Source organism: Sparus aurata, chromosome 10 (assembly GCF_900880675.1).
Source record: "Sparus aurata chromosome 10, fSpaAur1.1, whole genome shotgun sequence".
Lineage (NCBI taxonomy): Eukaryota > Metazoa > Chordata > Actinopteri > Spariformes > Sparidae > Sparus > Sparus aurata.
Window position 1 is genome coordinate 33,887,725 of NC_044196.1, and position 27,599 is coordinate 33,915,323.

The 27,599-nt window shown below is 44.1% G+C and overlaps 1 protein-coding gene across 7 annotated transcripts in view; it reads right to left on the reverse strand.

Annotated features, from left to right (window-relative positions):
- The window catches only part of LOC115590585 (sodium/potassium/calcium exchanger 2), a 44,228-nt gene that overhangs the window by 8,910 nt on the left and 7,719 nt on the right, over positions 1 to 27,599 (reverse strand). For 2 of the 7 annotated variants that reach the window (XM_030431983.1, XM_030431982.1), the window contains exons 3-8: positions 16,549 to 16,596; positions 15,492 to 15,600; positions 12,679 to 12,693; positions 7,890 to 7,940; positions 4,317 to 4,415; positions 1,479 to 1,561 (exon numbers count right to left, since the gene is read on the reverse strand). In XM_030431983.1, coding sequence (XP_030287843.1) covers positions 1,479 to 1,561; positions 4,317 to 4,415; positions 7,890 to 7,940; positions 12,679 to 12,693; positions 15,492 to 15,600; positions 16,549 to 16,596 — 405 coding nt within the window. The remainder of the gene's footprint in view (positions 1 to 1,478; positions 1,562 to 4,316; positions 4,416 to 7,889; positions 7,941 to 12,678; positions 12,694 to 15,491; positions 15,601 to 16,548; positions 16,597 to 27,599) is intronic. The other 5 variants (XM_030431984.1, XM_030431985.1, XM_030431986.1 and 2 more) reach the window with 5 other exon arrangements.

Sequence of the window (27,599 nt, forward strand, 5' to 3'; positions counted from 1 at the left end):
TTAATATATGAAGGTTAGTGGCTTGAATAAATGTATACTGCATCAGATTAACCCACAGTACAGCCTATTGTTTCGGGCCTTGTTATAAAGATTATTAGGAATACGTGCATGTGAAGAGCGCAGATACGAAAACGATGATAACGTGAGAGAAGAATCACTTTGATGGCCAAACTAAGGAAACATATGGCCTTTAAATGTATCTAAACATATCTGTTAGCTCTTCATGTAGTCAGCTGCAATGTCAGTGGCGGGGTCCGCCATTCCTTTGCTGGATTCTAATGGTGAACACAGGGATTTCAGCAAAAAAGTATAGTATAGCTACAGCAATTTATAAAGTTCATGAAACCAGAGACGCTGCAATGATTAGCTGATTAATCGATTAGGTGATAGTTACCAATTATTTTGATAACTGGTTGTTTGTTTCAGTTGTTTTACAACCCAAAATTTTAAATATTTGCTTGTTCCAGCTTCATAAATGCCAAAAAGTTGCTTTCTTCTCCGTCATTTATGATTATAAATGAGTGTTTGGATTTTGAACTGTTGGTTGGAAAAAACTATCTCAGCAATTGGGATGAGATTCCTTTTTTTAGCATTTCAATGAGTCACAGATTAATAGATTAAACGTAAAGATAATTGATGCGGAAATATTCATCAGTTTAATAGCTTGAGTCTTCTTCTGTTGTATTTCTGGATATGTGCGGATTATAACTCTGAACAATCTGAGCGATAAGTCTACGTGTATTTGACACCAAAACTAAACGTGTCCGCCTCCTAGCTCGAGTCGTGGGTTAAAGTTTCTGCTGTGTGATGAGGCGGCAGCAGGGTTCGGTCTGTCTCGGGGTTACTCTCTGTCACAGGTATGAAACAGGTGAGACTCCAGCGGGATGACGGCCACCTCCTCCGCCTGCTTCCTTCTTAGTGTGCGACTTTGATTCGCTGCCCTCCTGCCCCAGGACCGTCTGCTGGCCCGGCGGGTCGCTGCGCCCTACAGCCATCCCTCATGCCAGTACGACTGCTGCCGGCGCCGTTCTGAGGCTCTGTGCCCGGCCGCACGCCAAAGACGGCGTGTGTTCATGTGTGTGTGTGTGTGTGTGTTGAGGCTCGTGTGCGAGTGTGTTCATTTTTCGAGCACCAGCGGCGGGCAGCAGCAGGTGAGTGAGGAGTGTGATTACAGAGCTCAGTGGGAGGAGGCGGGTCTTTGGCAGGTCTGGCTGAAGATGGAGGAACTCGCCCGAGTGCATGCTGGGAAATTACCAGCAGTAGTGACCTGTGCCATAGTCAGTGCAACCTTTGCATCAATCACGCTCAAGGTGGAACACAGACACAGATGAAAGCCATAAAATATTCATAAATGTCTCTCTAACTTTGATATCTGTCACTCAGCTGCGTCGCCGTTTCATAACACGGCCCAGTTAGCCGGCGAGTGGAGGAACTGCAGCGTCTTCTGTGTTTGTGTGCTGTGTTTGGAGTCTTCTTACCGTTTCCCCCTCTTGGCCCGCCGTGCCGTTCATGGGTGGTGTCACTTCCACTTCCACGCTGGAGCTGTTTGGAAGGTTCTTATCTGTGGGAAGGTTTGAAGAATAATTAGAGTGAAAAGCTTTTAGAGGAAGGAAAGCTGTCGACGCCTCAGACGGACACGATAGTGTGGAGGATGGTGGAGGAAAGCACCTCGGCACTGTGGAGCAGTTAAACCTTTTACTCCATCACATCTGAGAGGGACGCATTGTAATCTGTACTCCACTACATTCATTTGAGCAAGTATACAATACCGATGAGTGTTTACTGTGGTAGTTTCCAGAAGAACCTTTTATCAGACTTTAATCAAGACTCACAAATTAAACAAAATGTCTTTAAAGGACAAAATATTTTCATTTATTTACTTTATAACTATATGTGCAGAACCTTTCCTAACTTCAAGCAGCAATGTGGGGACCTAATTATACTCTGAGGACGGGTCTTTTATACAGTTAACACAATCAATACAATTTGTAATTAATAAGTTGTGTTATTATCTTAAAAATAATCTAAATGTTACCTTTTAATAAGTAAACTACATATCAACTAACTGATTAAATCCTGTTTATACTTGGGTAACGTTTAGTTACTGCTGGTAAAAACACTTTTCCTGTAAAGCTGCTTCATAATAAAAGCTTTTAAATGACTAAATAACAGGGGGGCTTTTATTGTGAAGAAGTTATAGGAAATTAACTGAATAAGTATGTGCAGGACTGAGGCCGCGTTCGTCGTCCCTCATCATATTCTGGTGGCTGATTCGACTCCATTTCATTTGCGACCAGACTCACTTAACAGCCCTTATTAAAACACAAAGAGCCAAGAGCCATGTAATCAGATGATAAAACCATAATTGCGGTGGAAATTGCTTTAATCCGAGTGTGGTTGAGACAATTAGAGCGATTCTTAGATGGGTGATGTGACTTGAAACCACCGTCGTCCACCACACGACCTCGCTCCCTCGCCGGGATGCTGCGATATTCCAGATAAAGAAGGGATATGAATCTAATCACACACTTATCTACACTGACGGCGAGTCCTCTTTCACTACAGACTGATACGTGAGGCCTGTAAAGTAAAGTACTCTGCGATGAAAACCAGTCATGCCTTTTGATTAAGATGCTAATATGTTAATGCGGCGCTGTTAGCATAATTTTGCCTTGTTGATGAACGTCCCTGCCTCGCTTTGATTCTGCTGCTCTGACGGCACTGTGGCCATGAAAGTGTCTCCTGTTGGTCCGGCGCTCTTTGAAGTGAAAAACACACATGAATTACACTCGGCAGCGACTCCGGCTGGTTTGAATAATGCTTGAAGACAACGCTTGCGATCAATTTGGCGGTTCTTGATAATGTCATGCTTGTTTAACATCGGATGTGATGCTCATTAGCTATTTCAGTGGGCGATCCTTATGACTAATGTGAGGGATATTAATCTGGGCCGGCAGCAAGCTGATGTTTGTGGATGATAAATTAGTAATAAATCAAATTAATAGTTTGACATTTTGGGAATATATAAGAGCTAGACGAGAAAACCTCTCTCTCTTATTTATGGGGTAAACTTGAAGCTATACTCGTCTTTTTTTCTCCTTCTTTAATCTGTACAAAACCACAACAGGTTGTTTTTACTCTTCTTGTATATATTAATAATGCAGTGTGGGGCTGGTGGGCACATTTTGTCATCCAGACAGACTTTTTTGCCCATTTTGCCAACTTTATGCTAAGCTAAGCTAACCAGCTGCTCGTGATTGCATCATAATTAGCGAACAGACGTGTGGAACAATCTTCTCCTAACGGCACCTCTATGGGTAATTAATTAACTCCTTATATATTGTTATATTTATCCGTACAGTGTAAATTGCGTTGTCTTGATGCTAAACTAAGCTCATTGTGGGTTTGCAGGTGGGTTGTGTGTGGAGGTATTTGTTTTCCAGGCACAGTGACATTTTCTTGCCTTTAGTTAGAAACATACTTACTGTTTCCCCCTTTTTCCAGCGGTCATGCTAAGCTACAGCTTCATCTTTAACGTACAAACTTGCGAGAAATCAATATTCATTCAAAATATCTGATGAGCATCAGAGAGCTTTTTACCTGAGCGGCTTGCCACTCCATTGGCCTTCTCACTGTCCTCCACTTGGCATTTCTTTTTAGCGATCTTGTGAAGGATGTTGATGTTTGTGGATGATAAATTAGTAATAAATCAAATTAATAGTTTGACATTTTGGGAATATATAAGAGCTAGACGTGAAAACCTCTCTCTCTTATTTAAGGGGTAAACTTGAAGCTATACTCGTCTTTTTTTCTCCTTCTTTAATCTGTACAAAACTACAACAGGTTGTTTTTACTCTTTTTGTATATATTAATAATGCAGTGTGGGGCTGGTGGGCACATTTTGTCATCCAGGCAGACTTTGTTGCCCATTTTGCCAACTTTATGCTAAGCTAAGCTAACCAGCTGCTCGTGATTGCATCATAATTAGCGAACAGACGTGTGGATCAATCTTCTCCTAACGGCACCACTATGGGTAATTAATTAACGCCGTATATATTATTATATTTATCCGTACAGTGTAAATTGCGTTGTCTTGATGCTAAGCTAAGCTCATTGTGGGTTTGCAGGTGGGTTGTGTGTGGAGGTATTTGTTTTCCAGGCACAGTGACATTTTCTTGCCTTTAGTTAGAAACATACTTACTGTTTCCCCCTTTTTCCAGCGGTCATGCTAAGCTACAGCTTCATCTTTAACGTACAGACTTGCGAGAAATCAATATTCATTCAAAATATCTGATGAGCATCAGAGAGCTTTTTACCTGAGCGGCTTGCCACTCCATTGGCCTTCTCACTGTCCTCCACTTGGCATTTCTTTTTAGCGATCTTGTGAAGGATGGATGCCTTCTCGCGAAATTTACCTGCAACAGAATGGCCACAGTGGTTAAACGTAGAACAGAGAGCAGCGTCTTCAAACCCTCTCGGCCTCATCCCAGTAAGAGCTCCTCCGCTGTCACCTCTGACCCCAGATGGGTCACATTTCAGAAGCACAGTTCGCACAGGGGGGGTTGGCTTTACACAAAACTGCCGCTCCAACAACATCGAGGGTCAATATGACGTAGCATATCATATACTGATGATCCTGCAATGTCCTGGTCCTTGGTGGAGGCAAAGGCGGCAGGGAGGGAATCTCTTGTGAAGAGATCTGCCTTCTGGAGGTCAGATCCACTCCTGTTCTCGTTCAGTTCTCATATCAGGTCAGAAACTCACAAGAGATGTCAGCAGGGAACTAAAAGCAAACGAAAAGGCTGAGCAGCATCACGGCACAATAACAGATGTATTAAGGTTAATACATGTATTAGGTTAAAGACATCAAAGACAGTGTCTCAGGAAGGAGCTGATTTCTTTGTAATCGGAGCTCTTTCTTTTGTTTTTAGGGACAGCAGCTGAGTGAATGTCCTCAGAGAAACACAAGAAACGTCGCCTGTAAGAGACATCTGCTAATGAGAGAATTTAATCAACAGCCTGTTTGAAAATCACGGATACTGACGAGTTATTTGCTGATAACATTTATTGATTAAATAACGCTGTGACGCAGTGGACTGATCTGACGCCAGTCATCAATTGAACAACATGACCTTGTGGCTTACATAAGCAGCACTGCCTCTTGAAATTACAAATAAAGGCTCCAGGAAGGCAATCCTGCCCGCCAGTGTTGATGGCTGGCGGAACAATGACTTTCAGCGAAATCCCCACAGCTTGAAATCCCCCAACGACACACACACACACACACACACACAACAACAACACAGAAGATATATGAGTACAAATGCATAAAAGCAGTGCAGGTTTTTATGTTCCCATGTTGTACAAATTAGTTTTTAATATTTGATGGCTATGCAGGCTGGGCATAGTCAGCAGCCATAAGTTGCCAGCTGTGTTGTGAGATATTTTGTCTCATCTATCGTGTTCCTTTGGTGTAAAACCTCTCGTGCATCATTAACCTCCGTGCTGCTGTATCCATATCTCATTTCGCAGGCTTCCTGTGCGTGTCAGGTTTTGCATGCATGCGACTCCCAATCAGCGCGCTGCAATCAATGCAAACGATTTTTCTTTTTCTTTTTTTCATTTTAAGGGCGCACGGCTGATTTGTCAGTGCTTGACACAGTGACGCGTTGTTACCTACTCCACCCAACCGTGCCAACGCTGTCTGTGACCTTCTGGCAAAATCATTAACCACCCCAAGTCACCGCCGGCCTTCCTCCTCTGGCTCGCTCCACATTTTCCCCCCCTGTTTTTCACACTTCTCTGTCGTTGGCGAACACCGTCGTTCTCTCAGTTTGACTTTTTCACTGTTTGGCACCGCCCCTCCCCGCCTCTCTTCCCTTCAGACACACACACAGACACACATACTGTACATTTTCACAAGACGGCGTCACACATTCCACTGCCTTGACATCACTCACCTTGGGCGGTTGTTATCAGTGGGTTGTAAGTGGCACTGAGAGATTTTTGTGAGGGTGTGCGATCATTGTCTCAGCTCGGGTCGGCCTGTGCAAGCAGCAGGGTGGGGCTGTGCTGCTGTAGGTGTTCTAAGGAAATTCTTAAATGTCAAGAAAATAAGCCTGGCATGATATGACACTAAAAGCTGGGAGAGTGTTTTTCTAAAACGGCAGATGCTACAGATGCCTTCCTTTCATGCATTTTTCAGCTGATTATACAAAGAAATAACTGCCACAGAACTCAGTTTCAACCTAAATTCAGACACTGCACACTGTTGTTAGATAATAAAACTTATTTATAGTCTGTGGCTAAAAGAATTACAGTGTTCAACTCTTTTTTGCAAGATATGTCTGTCTGTGATCTAAAAAGTAGATTAATAACACTGAATTCAAAGCTAGTTAGCTTTAGCACGAGTTTGGCAACAGTTTTTTTCTCCATCATGGATTTAAGCTATGAAAACTTATGAATAGACAGTCTATATTTGGGTTTAGCCTCAGCTAACGCTAGCCGTGTCACAACCTCCCTTTCACTTAAGCTTTCTACTTTTCATACGTAAGAATTGGCCACGTGTCAAATTTAAAGCCCATTCAAAACATAGCATGTCACGGGAGTAACCGCTAAATGCTGCTAACTGTAGATGACCGTAGCTAGCTAGCTCAGTTAGCCGTGCAGCTACCGGTGTGGACTAGGAGCTCAGGGGAGTTTTCACCACGAGTGCAGGAGCTTTGCGGCTAGCTAGTTAGCATGCTAACATAAGTAGATATTTCTGCAATCTCATACTGTCGAAACTGTCATTAATTCACATTCTGTTGATAATTTTAGTTATTTATTTTTTATTATTTCAACTAAAACTCTTACATATAAACCCCTTTAACTCGAGAAATTCATAGTTAATATATGGGAGCTTCATTCTGCTTTATCTGTGAGGACAAACAAAGAAGGAACCTCAAAGCTCCTTCAAGGAAATTCCTCAAAAGCGTCAAAATTAAAAACTTAAAAACTACTGTCTATTCAGTCTGCGAAGTGAGGAAGAAAATCTTCCCTGGGAGGTCCGTTTGAGGCGCACACATCATCAGAACCACCCATTTTGCATCATGATGAAGCAACTGCAGAGTCTTTAAGAATAACCAGCCCTTCCCAAGATGATGTTACGCAGCCGCTCACTCCCCCTGTCAGCCCTGCCCGTTACGAAACCACCCGCTGAATGAGTCACTCCGGTTTGTGGAGTTCAACAACGAAACGTCTTGCGCGTCTGCATCCGCTGCTGGTGCGAGTAGAGACTCCGAGTGAGCGCTGAGGCATGGATGATGTGCTTCTCAGCGACGCAGATGGGTAACAGGGCCAAAAGAAAAGAGAAAAGGGAAAAGAAGACCTTGTGCCTTGTGTTTTCTGAGTGTGGGGCATGGGATGGTATGCTGTGCATATGTGTGTGAGGGTTTTACCAGCCTGCATAATAATAAATGTCTTATACTTCGACTTTGAAGTATCCAGAGAAGAAGAAATGGTTTCTCACAGAATCAAACATAAGCAAAAAATATATATATAATTCATCCATATAAACACTACACACAGTAACACACAATATGTATGTACATATTTTGTGGGAAGAAATACAAAAAAGAAATAAGGCAAAAATAAAAATGACAATAAAAGAAAAGTAAATAAGAAAAAATGGCACGTCTACCATGATTTGCACTTATGTCAGTGAAATCTCAGAGAGGTTGTCGAACTGAAAAGCCAAAAATTGTGCGAACTGTATGTCACAAGCAAACAAAAAGATGGGGGCGAGGGTGCCGTGTCAAGATTAAGATGGAGAGAGATTAAAAAACAAAAAAAACAAGACGGATGACAGAAGCTGACTCAAAGAATCAAGTGAAAACTTTCGGGCTTACCTTCCTCAGTCATTGAGTGATAATATTTTAGTTTCCCATAAGTCCCAAGCTCTACAACATCACAGCAAAAGACAGGGGTAAGGCAACGGACACACAGAGAAAAGGAAAAGAGTGAACATGACAGAACAAGACAGGTCCGCTGGGTCTACATCACATACTGTACAAACACTCACACGGGCACACGGAGCGACATACAGGAAGTCTCTCAGAGTCATCACTGCATAAGTGCAAAACAAAACGGCAAAGACTTGAAAACAAAATACATTAAAGTATTACAGTAACTCGTCTGCTAAAGGGCCCGCTAATGGCACAGGTTAGAGGGCTATTAGAGAGGAGATTCAAGATTTTAAGGAAGGGGGGAGGGAGCAGTCGATAGACTTGGAGAAACAATAAGAGGTTCAGACAGAGATATATTAAAAACAAAGAGAACAGGAAAGTCAGAAGAGAATTTACTGGGTCAACATGCAACAAAAAGATGAGTCCTCCTCTCCTCTGCACGCAAGCTGATTCAAAGGCTTCATGACTCAGCGTTTTATTTCCACAATGAGCCCCCGAACAATTAATTTGATTCCCTTACTGTAGCAGTTCTTGGTGCTACGGCAAATAGACGGTCAGCACATCTGCATGATGAATTAGCTGGGAATTCGAACCTGAATGTGAAGCAGCGGAACAGAAGACGACCCGTGGCTACAAGGCTCTGCCTCCCACGCTGCTGCACCCTGTCTCGGAAATTAGCTCAAAGTTTTGGGAGCCGTGTGGTATTTAGCCCCGCTCTGTCCAATTTTCTCCATCGATAGTTTTCTGGCCAGATACGAGCGGAGCTGCTGCAAACATGATTCTGTTGCAGTGTTCTGATGTCTGCAGAGAAATAATCCAAACTGACGCTACTGTCTCATTTGTACAGAAGTAAAGTACAAAATAAATGCCTACTTGAAAAGGCCAGCTCACCCAAATAACAAAAAAAATTATACATATTCACACTGTGTATTTTTCCACTTAGCTCTATAAAGCTGAAGCTAAAAGGGATAAAAGTTCTTGGTAACTTCCTGTTTACCTGCGTTCTCCTGTTTCTAACATCATCAGGATGACTAATGTTGACTAATGTTGGAGCGCCGAGAGGATTAATCGTTGCATTATGCACATCGAGCTTGGAACAAACAACAAACTTCATGTGAAGCTACTGCGCTTCATACCGAATGTTCAAAACATGCTGTATGAAGAACTGATATGTCTTAAAGACGTTTACGCCTCTCATCATATTTTATCATGCTGTATTTGGAAGTAGTAGTAGTAGTTGACAAGCACAGATCTCTGGTTTCTGTACACACAGTAGCAGGTGTACAGTCCTGAACAACCCACATGCACTCACACTACTATCCAACGCTCACCAACAGTGGGCGACCACCCCGCTCACATGTGAGAGGATTATGCTGCGGATCTCACGCCAAATGTGAGACTTGGCAGCCCTGAAAAACACAATCTAACGAGATGAAAACACATCCCACTGCAGAGCGTCCTGCTCATCTGCTGCACTCCCAGACAAGTGCCTCAATCCCACATGATTAGGCGATTGAGGTTTGAAGCGCAGTATCACTGCGAGGCCTTCCTCTAACTCAGGCGGGCCTGAGGGCAATTAACCCGCCGCACAATCACTTGGCCGCACAGTTGTCTGTTTGCCCTCTGCAACCAGAGAGACAGGGAGGCTTGTTGTTGTTTACCAGGGGCCCTCTTGTCCTTGTGGTGTGACCTCTAAACCTCTGGTGAGCTGTCTGCTAAAGTGTGTGTGTGTGTGTGTGTGTGTGTGTGTGTGTGTGTGTGTGTGTGTGTGTGTGTGTTTGTGTATGCCGGCTCTGTCTGCTGGGGGTTGGGGTGTCAGGGAAATTCACAGTCTGTGCTGAAGCAAAAAGGCTTTTAACATTGATTCTTTCACCCACCCAGCGCAGGGTGAGCTCAGAGGGCACGGGAGGGAGGGGGTGTGACATGTGTGTGCGTGTGTGTGTGTGCGTGTGTGTGTGTGAGGGATGATGGGTTGATAGGTGGTGGTTGGCTGGTCACTGTGACATAACAACCTGGAGTTACGACTATCTATCAAAACAAAATGAAGAGGTCGTCCCTGTGGTCATTTAAATATCCAGCAGTCTGTTCCAACCTCATCCATTGTTCTTTGCTTACTATAATTAGCCCTGTAATGTTATCTACTTGTCAATAATGTATTTATTTTAACCAGGGTTAGGCTTAATTTCTAACCCTAACCCTAACCGAACACACATTTTATGGCTTAAACCTACACAACTAGTTTTAGTGCCTGAACCTAACCGGTGTTATCTTTCTCCAAACCTAACCAAGTAGTTTGTGTCATAGTTTGTTACCTAAACCTAGCCTACTACTTGTTTGTGCTTAAACTAAACAACCAGATTTGTACCTGAACCTAACCAAATAGACATTTTTGTGCCTAAAACTTACCTAGAAGTCTAGTTATGGTGCCTAAACTTAACCAAAATTGTCTTTTTCTAGACCTAAGCTTGTAGTTTTGGGAACCTAATCCTCACCAATAAAGGAATTTTTTGTGCTTAAACCAAAACAAGTAGTTTATGTGCCTAAATCTCACCAGATTTCTCTTTATTCTTCACCTGACCGGCTAATTTTGGTGCCTAAACTTAACCAAAACTGACTGTTTAATGATGAATACACCTGCACATCACCTATTTTTCTATATATCAAAAGTAAGCATATGAAAAATAGATTGGTGCGCTTTAACAATATATAAAAAGGTACTTTGTTGATTGCCAAAGAGCATATTCTTCAGCATTAAAGGCTTTGTCATTTCTTGGTAAAATCGTAAAGAATAAACCACGGCAGAATGTCAGTATAACATATATCTGCATAGACGGAAAATATCTTTCCGTTGCACAGTGGGCGGGAGGTCAGTTACAGTGAGTGCATTATTGAACCATGTGATCAATGGGGCCCTGGGTCACCACACAGACAGTCGGGCTGGCAGGGGGGTTGCCTGGTTGAATGGATTTCCTTCCCACACTAAATGGCGGGTCACATAGTGGAAAGTCACGGCAGAGATAACTCATAATTTAGATTTCCTCTCCCACTATTGTTTACTCGTTTGCTCATCCATTTAGTCCTGTTGAGGTGTGAATAACACCCTCACAAAGTTATGTACACACATAAACCTCATTTGCTGCCCTTTGGCTGATTTCCTTACACGTCTGCCTCGACACCTTCAAATCAAACCGTGCACCGCGTCCTCCTCTGTCTCACCAGTTCACCCAATAAGCATTCCGCCCTGCCAACACGGGTGTTTGCCAAACGACCTTGTCCTCTCTGTGCTCGGCCCGTGGAGGACTCTGGTACGACGTCTGCTCAATAAAAATGGCCTAACATCAACAAAGATGTCCAAGGCCACATCGGCGTTGTGAGCGATCTTTCCAGTCCATCTCAGTGAGATAATGATCTGCACGCAGGCATCAGACGAGGCCTGTGCTGCACTGCATCATCGCAGAGCCGCGACGAAAACACGGTTGGATTGTTCCAATTTAGTGAGGCTTTTTGTTGTGAATGTATGAACTTCATAGATTTACCACTTGGTTCTATGCTAGTGTCTTCCATAGCGAGGACAACGTCAGCTATGGATTATGCACGAACTCTCCGCTGGAGTTCAGATCTCGGGGTGATAAATCTTATTGAAGGGTTTGAGCTGAAGGCATGCACGCAGCCTGAATTCTGAGTGCTGTTTTGGGAGGCTTGTTTCAGCCATCCACTGAGAGCTCAGGCAGCGCAGTGAGAGCCACTCTGCCCTCATCCCTCCCCATCCCTCTCCTCGCTGTAGTTCAATATTTGATGCCACTCCTAAGTGATATTGTTTGTAGCTCCACGCTGATGGAAAAAAGAGATGCGGGCACTTGTGCCTGGAACTTACTGTACCAGACTGTTACCATGTTCTGTCCAAAAAGAAAAATGCAGGATTAAAGGTCTATTATTAAACTGTAGCACATTCATGATAACAAGTACAAGAGAGCTGTTGTTCTTGAACATAATTTGGATGCTGAATACTCTGTGTCTCTTAAAAAAGCATGTGAATACTGAAATCCATCCATAGGTGGGAACAGCTAATTGTAAAAGGCCGTAGCGGGAAACTAATTTTAGCCCACTGCCATTAATCGCTCTGTCAAGCTCTTATTGACTCTGAACTCTGACAGAGGGCATGTGAGGGGGACCGAGAAAGCATCTGGCAGCTTTCCTCCATGTGCCCAGTACACAAAACCGTGAACTAAGCACAACGCTGTCAAGTCGAGAGACCTAGGATGTCGTGCTCCGCCTTCCTCCGACACCTCTGGGATGCTCAGCTAAAAATGTCTGCGGGGGTAAAAAAAGGACCTTCACATACAAGGAGCTGGAGGACAAGATGGACAGGGAAAACCCAAATCAGCTTCTGCCTGTCTCACACGGAGCGACAAAACAAAGCTAGAACTAAAAAAAGGAGGTCATAAGAGGAGAGAGAGGATTAGGGACAATGGGGAAAACAATGCAGAGATGGTTACAGAGGGGTTTCCAGGGAGAGTACATCCACAGAAGAGAATGAGATATTTGAAGAAGAGAGTCTGCAGGGATGGACAGTACAGAATTGACATACAGTACAGCAGCACTTGGGGGGAATGTATAGGAGACACGTCGGGCAAGAAAGCTGTCTCCGGGCTGTTGGAATGAGAACAAACAGATTTTTTTTTCGGAGGAGGAGGAGGAGGAGGGGGATACAGAAATTAGAGGATTAACTCACCAGAGTCAGCAAATTCTGAGGGGACAGTAGAGGAAAGAGAGAGATAGGAAGACAGAAACAGAGAAAAGATAAATCCAGGTGATATTTAGTGCGACAGCCCACATTAAATCATTGATAGGTATTCCAAGATGAATCTCGCCCGTCATATCGTGCTTGTAAAGTAACAGAGAGACTTGAACGTTACATAATCTGATATTTTGGGACGCTTTTTTTTTTTTGCTTTCTTGCCCAGAGCCAGATACCAAACTCTAGCTTCATATTTAACACACAAATATGAGAGTGGCGTCAGTTTTTCTTCTCAATCTCTCGGCAAGAAAGCGAAAAGGTGAATTTCCTTCACGAGAGACACGACAAACATTAACCAAGGTTGTCCCTGTCGTGCCCAGAACTTTACGGTGTCTTGAATTGAAATCTGTTTGTAATCTTGACAAACAAACTGTAAAGACGATGTCGCAGAGCAACACTGTCATTTAAAATGTGTTTGGTCGACCACAATGCAGATCAAATACTGTAGGAGGAAGAGGACGATACAGGAGTGAACAGTCATAATTTCAAAGCCATTTAAAAAATGAGTCACACAAACAAACAAACAAACACACACACACACAAACACACACACCTCTAACTACCCCCACTCTGAAAGTCTAACAGCAGGAACGTAGCCTGTTCCCAGCACCAGCAAAACAACCTCAGACTTTCCTTCAGCACGGAAGTGCAGACGACTTTATTTTGAGAAATATCTATGAAAAATGTATGTATGGAGTCCTGCCAGCTCCCCCTCGGCCCGCTGAGCTACTCTTAAAGCCTGAGAGCACACGAGGACACGCAGCACAGCCTCCGTCTTTGATGAGTGCACCTCCTCGCCTCCCGCGACGCTGCCAGCTCGCCAACAAAATGCTCCTTTGCATTAATGATATCAGTAAATGTACGTGGAAGACTCGTCTCTGAGCCTTTATCGGGCCCTTACGGTAATGGATCGATGATATTATTTAACGCACTAAGACAAATGAGGCATGTGAAGAGTGGATTTTAATACGATCCGACTGATTTTATAGTCACGTGTTCCAACTTCCAACGTGTTAAGATGGACATTTTCTAAATAATAAATTCAAATCAAACTGGAGCCCAAGGTGTTGCTTTTGTTCTCAGTGGCAATAATTATTCAATCCTCAAGTCGTGTCACACTGTAGTCGTCGTTTCAGTGCATTAATTTCCAGTCAGTCACTTGCCAGAAGACTCATCAGTCAAATCTGGAACGACATCCTCGCATACTTTCTGCCGCCGTCGTACTCGAGCAGAATTGTTCCTGTTTGAGCATTTTAAATCCACTAACAAGACACAACATATCCTTAAATACATGTTGACTTGAATTCGTAGATTCTTGGCAGCGATTCTGACCTGAACACAAACAGGAAACACTTGACTTTAGCTTTCTGAACTCTATAAATCTGCAAACAAGCAGTGAATGTGTCAGTCTGCCATCATCAGCGCTTGTTCGATGCCCCAAATGAAAAACGGCTCAAGACGGAGCGGCTGGGTCGAGAATGTATAACCCTCTCTTGTGTATATATACGACTGGCTGCACACACTTTCATTTCCCCAGAAGGCTATGATTTACATTTTAATCACTCAGATGGAAAGATGAATCCACGGACGACGGGACGCCTCGGATCCAATGAGTTGATGCATGTTAATGGGCACTTTAAGGTCCGTCTCGGCGCAGCTTATTAATCTTTTCTGGGCTGACTCATTCCACGTTTCGGCTTTCAAGGAATGTACAGTCATTTCGGAGAGAGCCTGAAATGCGTCCTCGATACAGAGCAGACGTCTGCTTATGCGATGATCACGTCCACGCAGACGTCTGGTCATTGTTTTATGCCTATAAATGGCTCTTTGACATCCCCCTCCCTCCCATGTGATCCCTCGTTCTATAAAAACTGAAAAGGGAATAAAAAAGGAATTACTTTCAACGCTCTGCTTTTCTTTTTTTCTTTTTTGGTTGCACGGATTAGGATTCATCTCGCCACGATGTGCCGCTTCCACATCCAATTCAAAGACCTTTCACAAGACTTAAAAAGAAGACACTGTGCTGACAGATTCTTCAAACCCTCCCAAACCCCTGTTTCCTGTTTGCTCCCCATTAACGTGATTTTTTTTTTCTCCCTTCCCCTTCGTCTTTTCCTGGCGGGTTGAGAATAGGATGACACTGCACCTCCCCCCGGCGTATTAACATATTCATCCCCTGCGCCGAGCACTGACACTGCCGTTTTACATTTCCTTTAGCTAAGCTAATAGGCCTTCATCTTGGATTAAAGGAAAATGATCTTCCACCTCGGCTGTGCTCTGACACAGCACCGAGCTCACCTTGTCTCGCACAGACGATTCTTTGAAAAAGGGATCAATTCAGTCTCGGCATCATCAGGACTAAAGAAGTATTTCTAAGTGTTTATTGTGGAGGCGCTGGATTTGAAGATGCATGTGATGTGGGGCACTTGTTTATAGATGAACGCTGATATTCTTTTGTTCAGTCTGAATCACAAAATGTAGCCAAAAACAGCACACGGACGGTTGGCGCTGTTATTCATGAGCCAAGACTGTGAAGTTCAGGGTGTGAACACCTTTTATGTCAGCAGTTTTTCTTGCAGTAAAGGTCTTAACTCACATTTCAGAGACATCTGAAAACAGGATTTAGGTCATTTATGGAGAAAAAGACAAGGACGAAGACAAGTTTGAGGCGAGATCGACCTGAAAACAGACGATTATGGACAGTAGAAGTGCTGAAGAGTTGTGTTTCTATCTCCTGATTGTCTTACCTTCACTTAAAGGGTCCAACGTGTGAATCATCAGCTGGAAAATACTGTTCCTCATCAAGCTGTTGTGCAGGGAGGCGGAGCTACCCCCCCTCTGAAGCCGAGGCCTGGCCTGTGAGAGGAGAAACAAGCTGTCAATCACGTCTTGCAGCCCTGGGACGACACTTTTCTATCTAGGATTTGTTTTTTGCAAGCAAATATATACAACTTTGGTCCGACAACAGGTTCTTATGAAGCATATATACTGATATACACATCAGTCTATCAATTGTAAGCACTTTACTAGAGCCATTTCTAATCCAAGCTGTTTGGAATATGGTTCCTTAATCCTCTTTTGCATAAAACCCCTAAGCGGGACCTGCAACCCAGTAAAACTATCATAAAGTGCCTCGGCTTCTTAAAAATATCAGCCCCGCGGGTTGAGACAGGCGTTCACGCTTTAAGTGGCATCTGAGTTCTTTCTCCCGAAACGACCCTCGCCAAGGTCACTCCAGCAGTTGAGGGTGAACTCGAGAACTGTGGGAAATTAGGCACCGTTGCAGGCGGCAGCTGTTCTCAGAGTGTCCCCCTTTCGGCTGCCCACAGGTGACGCGTAGGCACAGGAGGTGTCAGGTGCTAATTCACAGGCCCGTATGGGTGTGAGCGGGAGGCGAGGGAGACTGGCAGGGCTCGTGTAAGATGTGGCGTCTCGCTGTGAACCTGAAGATTCTCCTTCTGCCGCTCTGTTTTATCTTCTTCCTGTGCAGCCTGGATGAAAACTGAGCACTCGGGCATGCGTTTTTGGAAGTACACAAGCATTAAACAGAGTCATAGGTTTTCTCTAAACACATGCTCCTTCCTCCGTCGTCTTTTGCATGCCGCGTACACGATGTAACGGAAGGCTTCGTGGAACAGACGGAGCTACTCTCTGCACACAGGGAGGCTGAGGGCTGGAGATAACAGTGTGCATGTCTCGTTCACAGTATGGTGGGAGAGAACACAAGTTACTCTACTACGTCTACACAGAAACGGGGACAAACACGGAAGCAGACAGGAAGAGTGTCAATCAGACAGGACCTACCGACAACTTGCCGTCATCCTCCGGCGCCCCAGGACTCGCCTTCTCATCCAACACAGAGAGAAGAAGAAGTAAAAAGGGGGGAGAAGGAGAGAAAAGAGAAAAACAGGACATAGATGTGAAGCATGCCGCACACAACCACACGGACGAGATGAGGAGACGATAGAGAGACGTTACAGTGATGCCGGTGACTGACTGTGATGTAAGTGGACAAGACTTGAGGGACAGATTCCCCCCCCCCCCACACCGCTGTGTCAGTCACAAGCCGAGCGAGACCGGAGTGTCTGCTCGAGTTTCCACGAAGAAAAATGTCATTTCAATTCCCCTCATCTGAGTCGAGGGCATCAACTCATATCAGAGTTTCTGCCATATCTTGGTTCACGCTGTAAAAGTGGAGTGCAGTAATCGTGCAGAGGCAAGAATGGGAAAATAACAATGACAGTTTGGAGGAAACACACTTATTTACATTCTTGCCAGGAGCTAGATGAGGAAGTCTGATACCAACATGACACCTACTGTATGTTTAATACGATGCTACAGCCTGCAGCTGGTTAGCTTAGCGTAGCAAAAAGAAATATGCACGCCTGGCTCCGTCCAAAGGTAATAAAAGGTAAGAAAATCTGTAACAAGCTGCGACTGAAACATTTTAAATTGCAGGGAGCAGAAGCGACGCATGGAATTCATAATGCACATGGTCTTTTCCAAAATGTTGACTGGCTTTAATTGAATCACTTCATCTGTTAGGATCAAACCAGCTGCTTCGTGTCTGGACAGTTTCACCCTGTTTTTAGCCTTTGTGCTAGTTAAGCTAACAGTCATCCAGCTGAAGCGTCGTGGCCTGTTTAAACCACCAAAATGAGAGCGGCATCAATCTTCTTATCCAACTCTTGCCAAGAAAACAAATAATTAAATTCCCCCCCCAAAATGTCAAACTAAGTCAACAACCCTGAGGGCTTAAATCTCTAAAAACTTTGCCTTAAAACTTTGTTAAACACTGCCAGTTTTAATGTGATAACTTTGCCGTTTGAGAGCGGGCGTGTGCCAGATCAAGCCGAAGTGACTCCAGTCTTTTAACAATCACTCCGTTCTCCGCTATCATTCTCAGCAGGGCTGTTTGGCATGTGCGCTACTGTAACACAGTCTATTTTTGAAACAAAAGCCTTTCACCGACTGCCTGACTGAACTGCGCTCGCTCGCTTCATCTCCAAAAAAAACGTGCGTGCATGTGTGTGAAATAACAGTCGCTCAAGGCCCCTCTGTATCCAACTGCCATGGAACAAACACAGAGCTTTTGTTTGGATCTTAGCTTATCAAGGCTTTGTGTTTTTTTCGCAGCCTACACAGAGTTTTCAGTCAGAAATGTGGAAAAGTGAAATGTGGAAGGGAACTGGTGCGTGTTGATAAAGCACACAATGGCAGAATTAAACGCAGACGATTATCCAGTTTGATCTTGTGAGTGATTAAAAAATGCAGCGCACACAAACATGCTAAATGACGCCGCATCGCTTTGAATATTGAATCTATTTATCGGGACGGAGGAGTGAAAACTTCTGTGGGTGTTCGCCTGAACAGACTTCTGGATTAAAGGGGCACTATGTCGTTTTTGGGAGGAACTTTAATCTTCAGCGACTGACTTTTTAAAGCCTAAACCAACTAATTAAACAAACTCTGACTGAATAAACAACACAGTTTCATACTGTTTAACTAGTTATATTTGGCGGACCCTGCCACCTTTATCTTCTTTATTATTAACTTGTTTATTTAATTTCTGAGTTTTCGTTATTGCCTCATTCATATTATAAATTCTGCATTTGAATATCTTCTCTGAAACTACAGAGTGCCCCTTTAAATAGAAAAAAAAAGGAAAGGAAAGGAAATTAAATCGTTTATGTCTCCTTCTGTTAATTAGAGTACGATTAGGAATGTACTAAATCAAATTAAATGAAAACTTGAAAGAACTGTTCAACGGGAACTAGTTTAAATTCAGAAAGGTCCGTCATTGTGAATGTCAGTTCCCACTGTGTCCCACTGTTTCTGATTATCAGCTCATAATTTAACATATATTAGGTTTCCCTGTGTAAAGCTACAGAATAATTGCAGAAATGAGGGTGCAGGAATCAAACATTTGCATAAAAATAAAAAACTGAGCAGAGGATTAGTTAATCCTGAGATTCTCCACCGTGCTATTCAACTATAACCTAATTTTTTTCCCCCCATTTTGTGCCGTCAGGGTGATTCCCTGCACACTGAAGGAACGATTATTCTATTCCACTCCCTATCGCCCTCCTCAAAGGCAAGTCGGGAGGGTTGGGAGGGAACAGGTGAATGTGCCAGATAGAGATTACGCCGCGGGTCGCTCATTAAGCCAGCGTTAAATATTATGACTAATAATCACATAGGGAGATTAGTATGTTCTCTGGAGTTTGTGTGTTCTCTAATACCGGCAGCTCTGCCTCCCAGTTCTTACGTAATGTCACATCAGGATGGTTCTTGGAAGCGGATCAGCAGAGGGAGATAAATGTTCCCCTCCGCGGCCACATGCATGTACCGCCGCTGTTACGGAGAATTATCGATGAGGAGTGTGACATCACGCAGAAATACTTCCGCTTATGTCGCTCAAATTGCCCACAGCTCAAAGGGATGGCGGGGGAGGGGAGGGGGGCCTTTCGGAGGAATCTCAGCACATTGGTGGAAACGCTGAAAGCAAAGCTGCAAGTCCTGACTCTCCAACATCACGGGCGGATTATGGGTCTTCTCGTTTGCAGCGCGGGAGCACACACAGGGTTTATTTCTGGATGATTTTTGATTTGCATTTCCTTTATATGTCGACATCCAAGCTAAATTACACAGGAGAATATCAGCTTCTTCTTTTTTTTTCCCACACTCTCCAGGTCTCCAGTGGCGCAGTGTGATCAGTCCATCATAGCTGTGCTTGATCCTTTAAATCCTTAATTTACTCCTTATTATACCTTTAGATATACAATGAATCATGATAGCAGTAATCAGCATTACATTTTATAAAATCTCATGAGCCACTTTACATGTTAATATCCACTTCATTTCCTGCTCGGAGCTGCTCGGGTTTCTGAGAGTTTGCAGGGAATTAAATCTGAAAAATCTAAATGCAGATTATGTGAGAGCGGGGAGCGCCGTCATCAGGGAGCCTGCTCCTCGCCGCCACATTCGCTTCTACTGTCATTACAACGCGCCAGCTACTGTAACCGCCACAGCAATCAATGAACCCTCCAGACCTCGTCACATAAACACGCTGGGTTTCTCAGAAGTGCGGCGCTCAATCAATCATCTCATGAATGCAGTGAGAAAGCTGGACAAGAATATTCCAAACTAAACTGGATTGCAGCTGATTCCAAATAAAGTTGTGACGCTGTGGTTGTTCTGACTTTACATCCAGGCATCACATCTAGTTTAATTTACAAAAAAAAACAAAACAAAGTCTTTATTTACGTCCTGTACGGTGTCCCAACTATTTTGGAATCAGAGTTGAAATCATAGTCAGGATTTATTCACTTCAATCTTTAGATTTGAGGAACACTTCAACAATTTGGCTTCCTAACACTCTGATGTCTGAATGCTAAATATTGAGTTAGCGCCAAAAGAAAGTTAGTATGTTTTCCTCTGATACCATTAGCCATGCTGGGCTAAGCTAACTGGTTTCTGGCTCCAGCTGTGAACTCGTGACTGTAACTTTGTTGAGCCAGTCCCACATATAATGTGATGTTCACCATTTCCCTCTGACATGGTGCTCTGGGTGGATGCAGGGATCATTTTTACGCTGCTGCAGTTCTTACTGGACGATGAAAACCTGGAGAGAACTCGGGCCTTATTTTCATATAACACAACATATTTGAAAACCCATTTTTCTACATTGTGTGTTTCACTTCCAGGTTTACATGAGTGTTTCCAAGATGCAGGTTGAAGTGTGGAAACGATCTGTCAGATTCCTGTTGTTTATACAATCTGCAGCACACAGCGGTACCACAGTCGAGCTTCACACTCTGAGCATGATGTCAGAGGAAAATGGCCGCTGTGTGAATATGGTCAACAGTGCGAGACGATGAAGTCCACGAGGCAGTTTTACACAAAACCAAATGATACTTCACTACCTTTCCCTTTAACTGCGACTTTCCTAACTCGCAAAATAACCATGTGTATTTTTCCAAAGATGCAGAGGGACTTCTCTATCGACTCTCAGCGAGAAAGACAATAAAGCACATTTGGCGAGCGAAATGTTGAGCTATTCCTCCCACAAGTGGAGGAGATCTTACCGGAGATCTGACGTACAAGTATGGAAACTGTAGGAAGATGTGGATGTGTTATAAATAAAAGCATCTGTGAGCCTGTAAAGATATGCGGGAACCAGACGGCCTGCAGCTTGTTAAGCAGACTTGAAAAGGGAAATCTTGCACAGCTCCGGGCGTTTGCCTACACGTGCTTACAGTAGGCAGCCTGTCTGTCAGAGCATGACAGAACGCCCTTCGAGATTTGTCCATCTAGATTCATCGTGTTAGAGCTAAACTGTTGAGCAGCACGACTGAGCACCATCCCTCCCTCTCCCTCCCTCCCTCTCTCTCCCCCTCTTTCTCCCGTTTTGCCTGGAGACGATAATGATGATCTTCAAGGAAAGGAGGGAAAAGATGCACAACAAGTCAAGAAGCCATCCACTTGCTAATTAGTAACCCCTTCATTTTTCTAACAAGCAGAACTAATTACAGGATCTGCCACGACGTTGATTTCCCACAAGGCAATGCTCACCAGGACTAAGCCAAAATTGCTTCCTCTTTACTCCCCCCCCCGCCTCCCACCCACGAACCAATCAGAGTCAGGCTTTCGGGAGACAAGTAGGGGAACAAAAACTGCTGTGTCATTTTTGCAAGTGAATGTGATCACGCAAAGCCGGGTTCGATCAGGAGCTGGCCCCTTTATTACTGAGTGCTCCTCGTTCTCGTAGTGTATTGTAAAGTCGTCTTTTCTCCCGTGTCACTGACTCTTGACTTAATATTAATGCTCCACAAACGATGCGCTCACCAGATTACATTCAGTCATAATGTTTTAGCTGAGTCAACACAAGAGGAGCGGCACCGACCTCCTGCGAGCCTGATCAAATGTGTAGTTTGTCGTTCCCTGACGGATCAGAGCCGCGTTTGATCTGCAAACGCTGTGAAGAATAAAAGGCTGAACGCGGCTTCTTGTTGTTGTGATTCCAGCAAACGACGAGCAAAAAAAGTTTCTTCCAGGAGTCGGTATTTATATTCTGCAGCGTGTCCTGCCGCAGCGCTCTCTGCCCCAGATTCACGCCCGCGGCGTTTTTGATAAAGTTCTATACTGTGTTTTGTGGATAACTTCTCGCAGACAGAATCTATGACACTACAGGCGACGTGCTCTGAAGCTACTGTTTACTGAGATCGTTGTCAATATCATTAGTGAACCGGACCGCAGCCGTAACAGGATCAGGAGTTCAAGGGAATGGGAAAGTAGACGCGCTCGCTCTCAGGCCTGGGACAGTTCTGACTGCTCTCAGACAAAATGTGCAATAAAGCTGCAACACTGAGTCGATAAACCAATTAATCAATCAAGAGAAAATTCATCAGCAACCACTTAACAATCGATTAATTGCTTTAATCATTCATTTCTTTGGGGATAAATGTCAAACCGAGACGTCACTTTGGGGTCTCAGGAATTCTGATGAGCCTCGTTTCACAGCTGACATTTTATAGACTAAACTACCAATCAATTAATACTGAAAATAATCGTTATCTGCAGCTTCTGTGTGCGATGCATCCTGGTGCACATTCTGTAATCGCTGTGGGACGGTTGATTCTATGTCAGTGCAGATGGAAGCAGGGAGCTCAGACTTCATATTCAGGTTCGATGTTCTTATTTTAATGGATAAGGCGGGTCGATAAATCCCAGTAAACAACAATAATTAGTCTAATACTCCGCACTTTAAACCCGTCTGTGGATTTCAACCCTCAGCCAGTTCGCTCATATCACATGTAAATAGTTTCACTGTAAAAATGCTCAGTCATTTCCTAAAACGGCTACACACTGTAGCATTAGCATCACGTTTGTTGGGACTATTTTCAGCTGCGGATTAATACACATTCAGTGCTCTAGTTTTATAAATGCAGGACGATGTTTGTGGGACCATGAGTCCATCTTTACAGCAGAGCCAGAACAAAAAATGACCACACTTTGTCCTGAATTAGTTGTAGGACTTAGCCACCTCTCCAATCCATAGTAACTGCTAACTGCTAACTGCTCACGCTAACTGTAGCTGCTGTTAGCTAGTTAGCTCAGTTAAGCGTGCTAAGTTAAAAAGAAAACACAACATGGAGCCAGAGTGTGTGATGCAATTTCAATTTTTATATTAAAACAAGCTACTTTAACAATATTTTTACATTCATTTAATTGTTTTTTTAAATATACGTAAATGCATTTTCATTTTTTAGCTGCATTTGTTCAGTTTTGATGTATAGCTTTAGATCAATAACTCTGGATTTGTTTAGAATTCACATTTGCATAACTGCCGGAGAGGAGTGTGATATCAGTATTTGGATAAACAACTAAATCCTGTTATCAGCTCAATTTCAATTTTGTTGTATTCAAATATTCAAGAAGAGCACACATCAAGAGATTCAGGTGTCAGTGCCGCAGCTTTTACTTTACAGCACCTCAGTGACGTAATCCTGACTGACTTACTTTGTTGTTTTGCTGCTTTATCAGCACTTTAGCTGCCACAAAAGAAAAGTGTTATCACAGAGAGCGAGCGTGCAGAGGAAGCTTCCTGCCGGTCAGTCGGGTTGGCCGGTCACATTTGGCACGGGTGGCGTTATGTGCTGATGGAGCCCTCTCAGGTCACCTTGGTGGCTCTGAGTGGGGACGGGGGGCAGCCTCATGCATCACTCGTCCGTCGCTGATGGACATAAGTGGTAACCCTCTTAGACGAGAACAGAGGAGGAGAGGCTTTCAGCAGATTCGCCGAGCCCCAGAGCGTTTTCTAATTAGCTCATTAGAGACTGTCTGATTGCAATCACTTCCATTTTAAGAGTTTACCTTCTTGAATTCGGTTTAAAATTCTCTATCTGCGTGGTGTCAGGTCCCTCCGCAACGGTGAGATCTATGCAGCAGCACTCCCTGGATTTCACAAAATACGGGTATTACATGAACTGCGACTGTCGGAGCTGATGTAATGTTCAGCTGCCGCAGCTTAGCCAGGCTGATGTTGAGGGTCAAAAATCCCCCCGAGGAAGGAGTTAAGTATGTAAGGCTGGCGAGTCCGTCGGCCAACGCCAACCATATGCACGGTTTCCATCTCGCTGTGGTTGTGTGTGTCATTTCATACGCCCACGAGATAGGGATCTTGGTGCCCTTCACATGATGCTTTTACAGTGCAGTTACATTAGCTAATTCGACCCCGCTTTCAAAAATAGCCCATGATCGATACGGCTTTCAGTTTCTTGCAAGCCTCAACGTTTCACCTTCAGGCTCTCCCTTGGAAAAAAAACAAAAAAAACAAACCAAAACCAAAAAAAAGCAGCTTTCTCTCGTTTCAAGTTCTCCAGAATGTCTTTTTTCAGCGCGGGCCGGCGCGACTAAATCTGGACGCACATGTGCCGTGACCTTCAGCTGACGAGGGTCACATTTTGTCATCCGTTCCAATGATTACAGCAAAAATGAAAATGTATACCTGAGACTGTGACAGCGCATGTTGAATTTGATGATCTGAATACTTGCAAGTCGAAGCAGCTAAGATTAGCCAGTGGTTCAACGACGGACCGATCAAACAGAAATGGCAGCAGTCAGAGCTGGAGGCAGAGTTACTCAGGCTGTCTAGACCACATCGAGATAAACACTCAGGTGAGCATTAGAGGGGATCTGGGTCTGTTTAGAACGATCAGGTGTTTCATGTCTGTGCCAGGTAGTGTTAGAACAGCTGAGCACATGGTATTACAGGTAATACAGGTATTTACATGAGTGCATTTTACAAAAGAAGCACCAGAAGAAGAAGGATTGAAGGTGAGGCTGAGAGAGAAGAAATCCATCACTTTTACTTAAAGGTGCTGAAGCCCAGTGTGGCGCAGACGGTGCTGTCCATGGTGCTGCAGCACCAGCAAACACTGGACTCAGTGTGACTGCATGTGAGCAGAAAACCAGCTAGCTTAGCTTCACCTGCTGGGATTTCAAACCTGGGATCGATGGATGTAATCAAATGGAGATGTTAGCCAGGAGCTAACTTTAGCTAATGGGTACTTGAATGTGTCGCAACCTGGAACACGGCAGGGTGACATCATCCCACCCCGTGTGAAGAAGGTCCACTGGCACCATTGGCGAGTCCAGACGTCTTTCTATTCCTTTTTGTCTGAACCTCTGAAGTGGACCAACTCACAATGGCTTTACTTGCATGTGTAACGCAAAAATAATAATAAGCTCCAGTGTTTTATTTGTTTTTAAAGCAGACTACACTGTTGTTCTGATAATTACACGGACTCTGTAATAAGTGACAGCGTGACCTTCAAGTCGTTAACAGCGGTGAGGAGGCCGTGAAGAGCCGCGCCGTCCGCTCCGATACGAACGGAAGGGGGAAGCCAAATACTACAATAACCAATCCAGGACGGCGTGAAGCAGCCATCAGCACCTGGGATGCAAATGAGAGCTTCGCTTCCACAATTATCACCACTGAATGCAATTAAATTGGATTGGACAAACGCGGAATAATTGTTGACAACAGAAGGAGAGACGGCGGAAGAAGGACCCGACACACTGCGCTCTGATTGGCCCGTCACTGCTTTCTGAATGATGCCTTTATCTTTATTGACTGCTGGTCCGACGGCCCAGACGCGAGGTAAAAAACCTCCGAAAACCTAATTACTGGCTCAACGCTCGCGCTCGCCGCTCCCCTCCCCCTCCGCAGACAAGGAGCCACAGCTGGAGCAGATGATAAAACTTGGACTCCTCATCGTCATGGTGAGATCAAAGTCGCAGGCTTTCTATTTTTAAATTATTGGACTCCGTTGTCGCTGGCTGAGCTCGAGCGCCGAGACAACTCTGTTTCTCTCTGTGGGTAGGTGTGTGTCTGCAGCGGTGTGCGCATGTATGACCTTAAAATCACACCAGTGAGCACGGATATAAAAACATTTTAAAAAAGCCGGCTCGTCTTGGCTCCTTTACGTCTATTTTCATTGATAATTTAGGCATCAAAACCATCACAGCAATTATTTCTCCTCTACTTTCTGCATTCTGTATTTTTAGTCAAGTAATATTTCTATTTTAATGACCTTGAGCCTCCGCTGAACACACACACGCTGTGTTATTGACTTCCACCTATTTTTTCATTCAGTTTGAACCAAGGTCACTTCCACAACTTTCCGTTGAAAGGACACAAACATGAATATTCACTGCTTTCACAGAAATACACATTCAGAACAGAGGACCAGGATGTGTGTGCTACGAATGATACTGCAGAAAGAAAATCCACTCAAGCTCAGTCAAAGCAGCGCCAACGTGTACGTGCCGAGGAATAAAAAATAAAAAAAAGGTTAATATTTCTGGGTATTGTCATACCAGACTTTCACTGTAATTAAAAATGAATATTTCAAGAGGAATTTCCTAGAAATTAGTTTGACAGCTGCTTTTACTACCACAAAATCCAGCCTGAAAGAAGCAATCTGAGGCAGATGTAGTTTATAATTTGGTTGGAGTTCAGCGGGGCACATCTGGATTTTGCAGAAAATTAGGCTGACATCCGTCATAATGGGAGATAATCCCATGAACACGTCACATGACTAAACTACAGAGCTGGTGACAGGGTCCGTTCGGTGCAGCCTGACATCATGCTGTGTGAGGTGAGGTTACACTGGGATTCAACTGGATGAAGTAAAAATTTAAAAACCTTGCAGCGTGCGACGTCGTGTTTTATGTGTGACAATACAGGCGGTGCACAACATCAGCGCCCGTGCCCGAGCGTCCAAATGCACAGAGAGGAAACGCAGTCTGCTCCCTGCACAGAACCGCCTTGTAACTGATCTTTGAAGCGCATCCTGATGGAAGATCTCGCCTCCGTGACGCTATTTATAGCCCGGTAATACATCAGAGGTCGCACCTTCCATCCGAGCAGAACCAACATCTGCCTCGATACACGTTGGCTTATCCAACATTGACGGCAGCAGGCGTCTAATAATATGGCTGAATGCAGAATCTAACTGAGAGTCCACTCTGTGAGCTCTGTTCATCAAGTGCATGTAGAGACTTTTGTTTTCTTGTCTGATTCACTTTCTTGAACATCTTAAACGTATCCATCACGCCACTTCATGTAAAAAAAAACACGTATATAATGAAATATATCTTAATTACACATTGTGCTGGTTGTTTGTGATGTGTTGTCAGACGTGGCCACGCTCGTCCCTCTAAATGACACACAGTGACTTCATCATCCTGACAGACAAACTTTGACTACTGGTGTGTCATAACAAGCAGAAGAGGGGTTCGTCACTCCCCCGACTTTCATGAGACCGCGGTGCACAAAGTGCTGGCTAATCTGATCTGCCCGAGCCGCTATTTTCAAAAGCAGCCAGTCAGTCCATCAGCCAAACAATGAGAGAGGCCACAAGATAACAAGATAAGCCCGGGCCGGGCCTGGTGAGGTGGTCCTGAGGAGGGGGCGCAGGGGGGATGTACGTATGATGACCCCACTAATGCCAGGTACAGACGGAGCAAGCCATCACTGCTGGTCATAATACATCTGACATCTCTGAGAGGTTTTGAAAGGGTCAACTCTGTCAGAGCTGCTTTAAAAAGAAGCTGGTACATTTCTCCGGTCACTGTGGAGTGTGGTGAACATGCCAGCATGGATCGGCTCGGCTTACTGGTCTGTTGTTTGTTTGTTTTTTTTGCAAACAGACAGAAAAAGAAAAGGATTGGACAAATGATCAGTTGGACATCAGCGTCGGCCTGCAGAGCCAACTCGAGTACACACTCATCCGTCGCTTTCCAGCGAAAGATGCCCAAAGCAGCAACAACTAAAGCTTAATCGATCT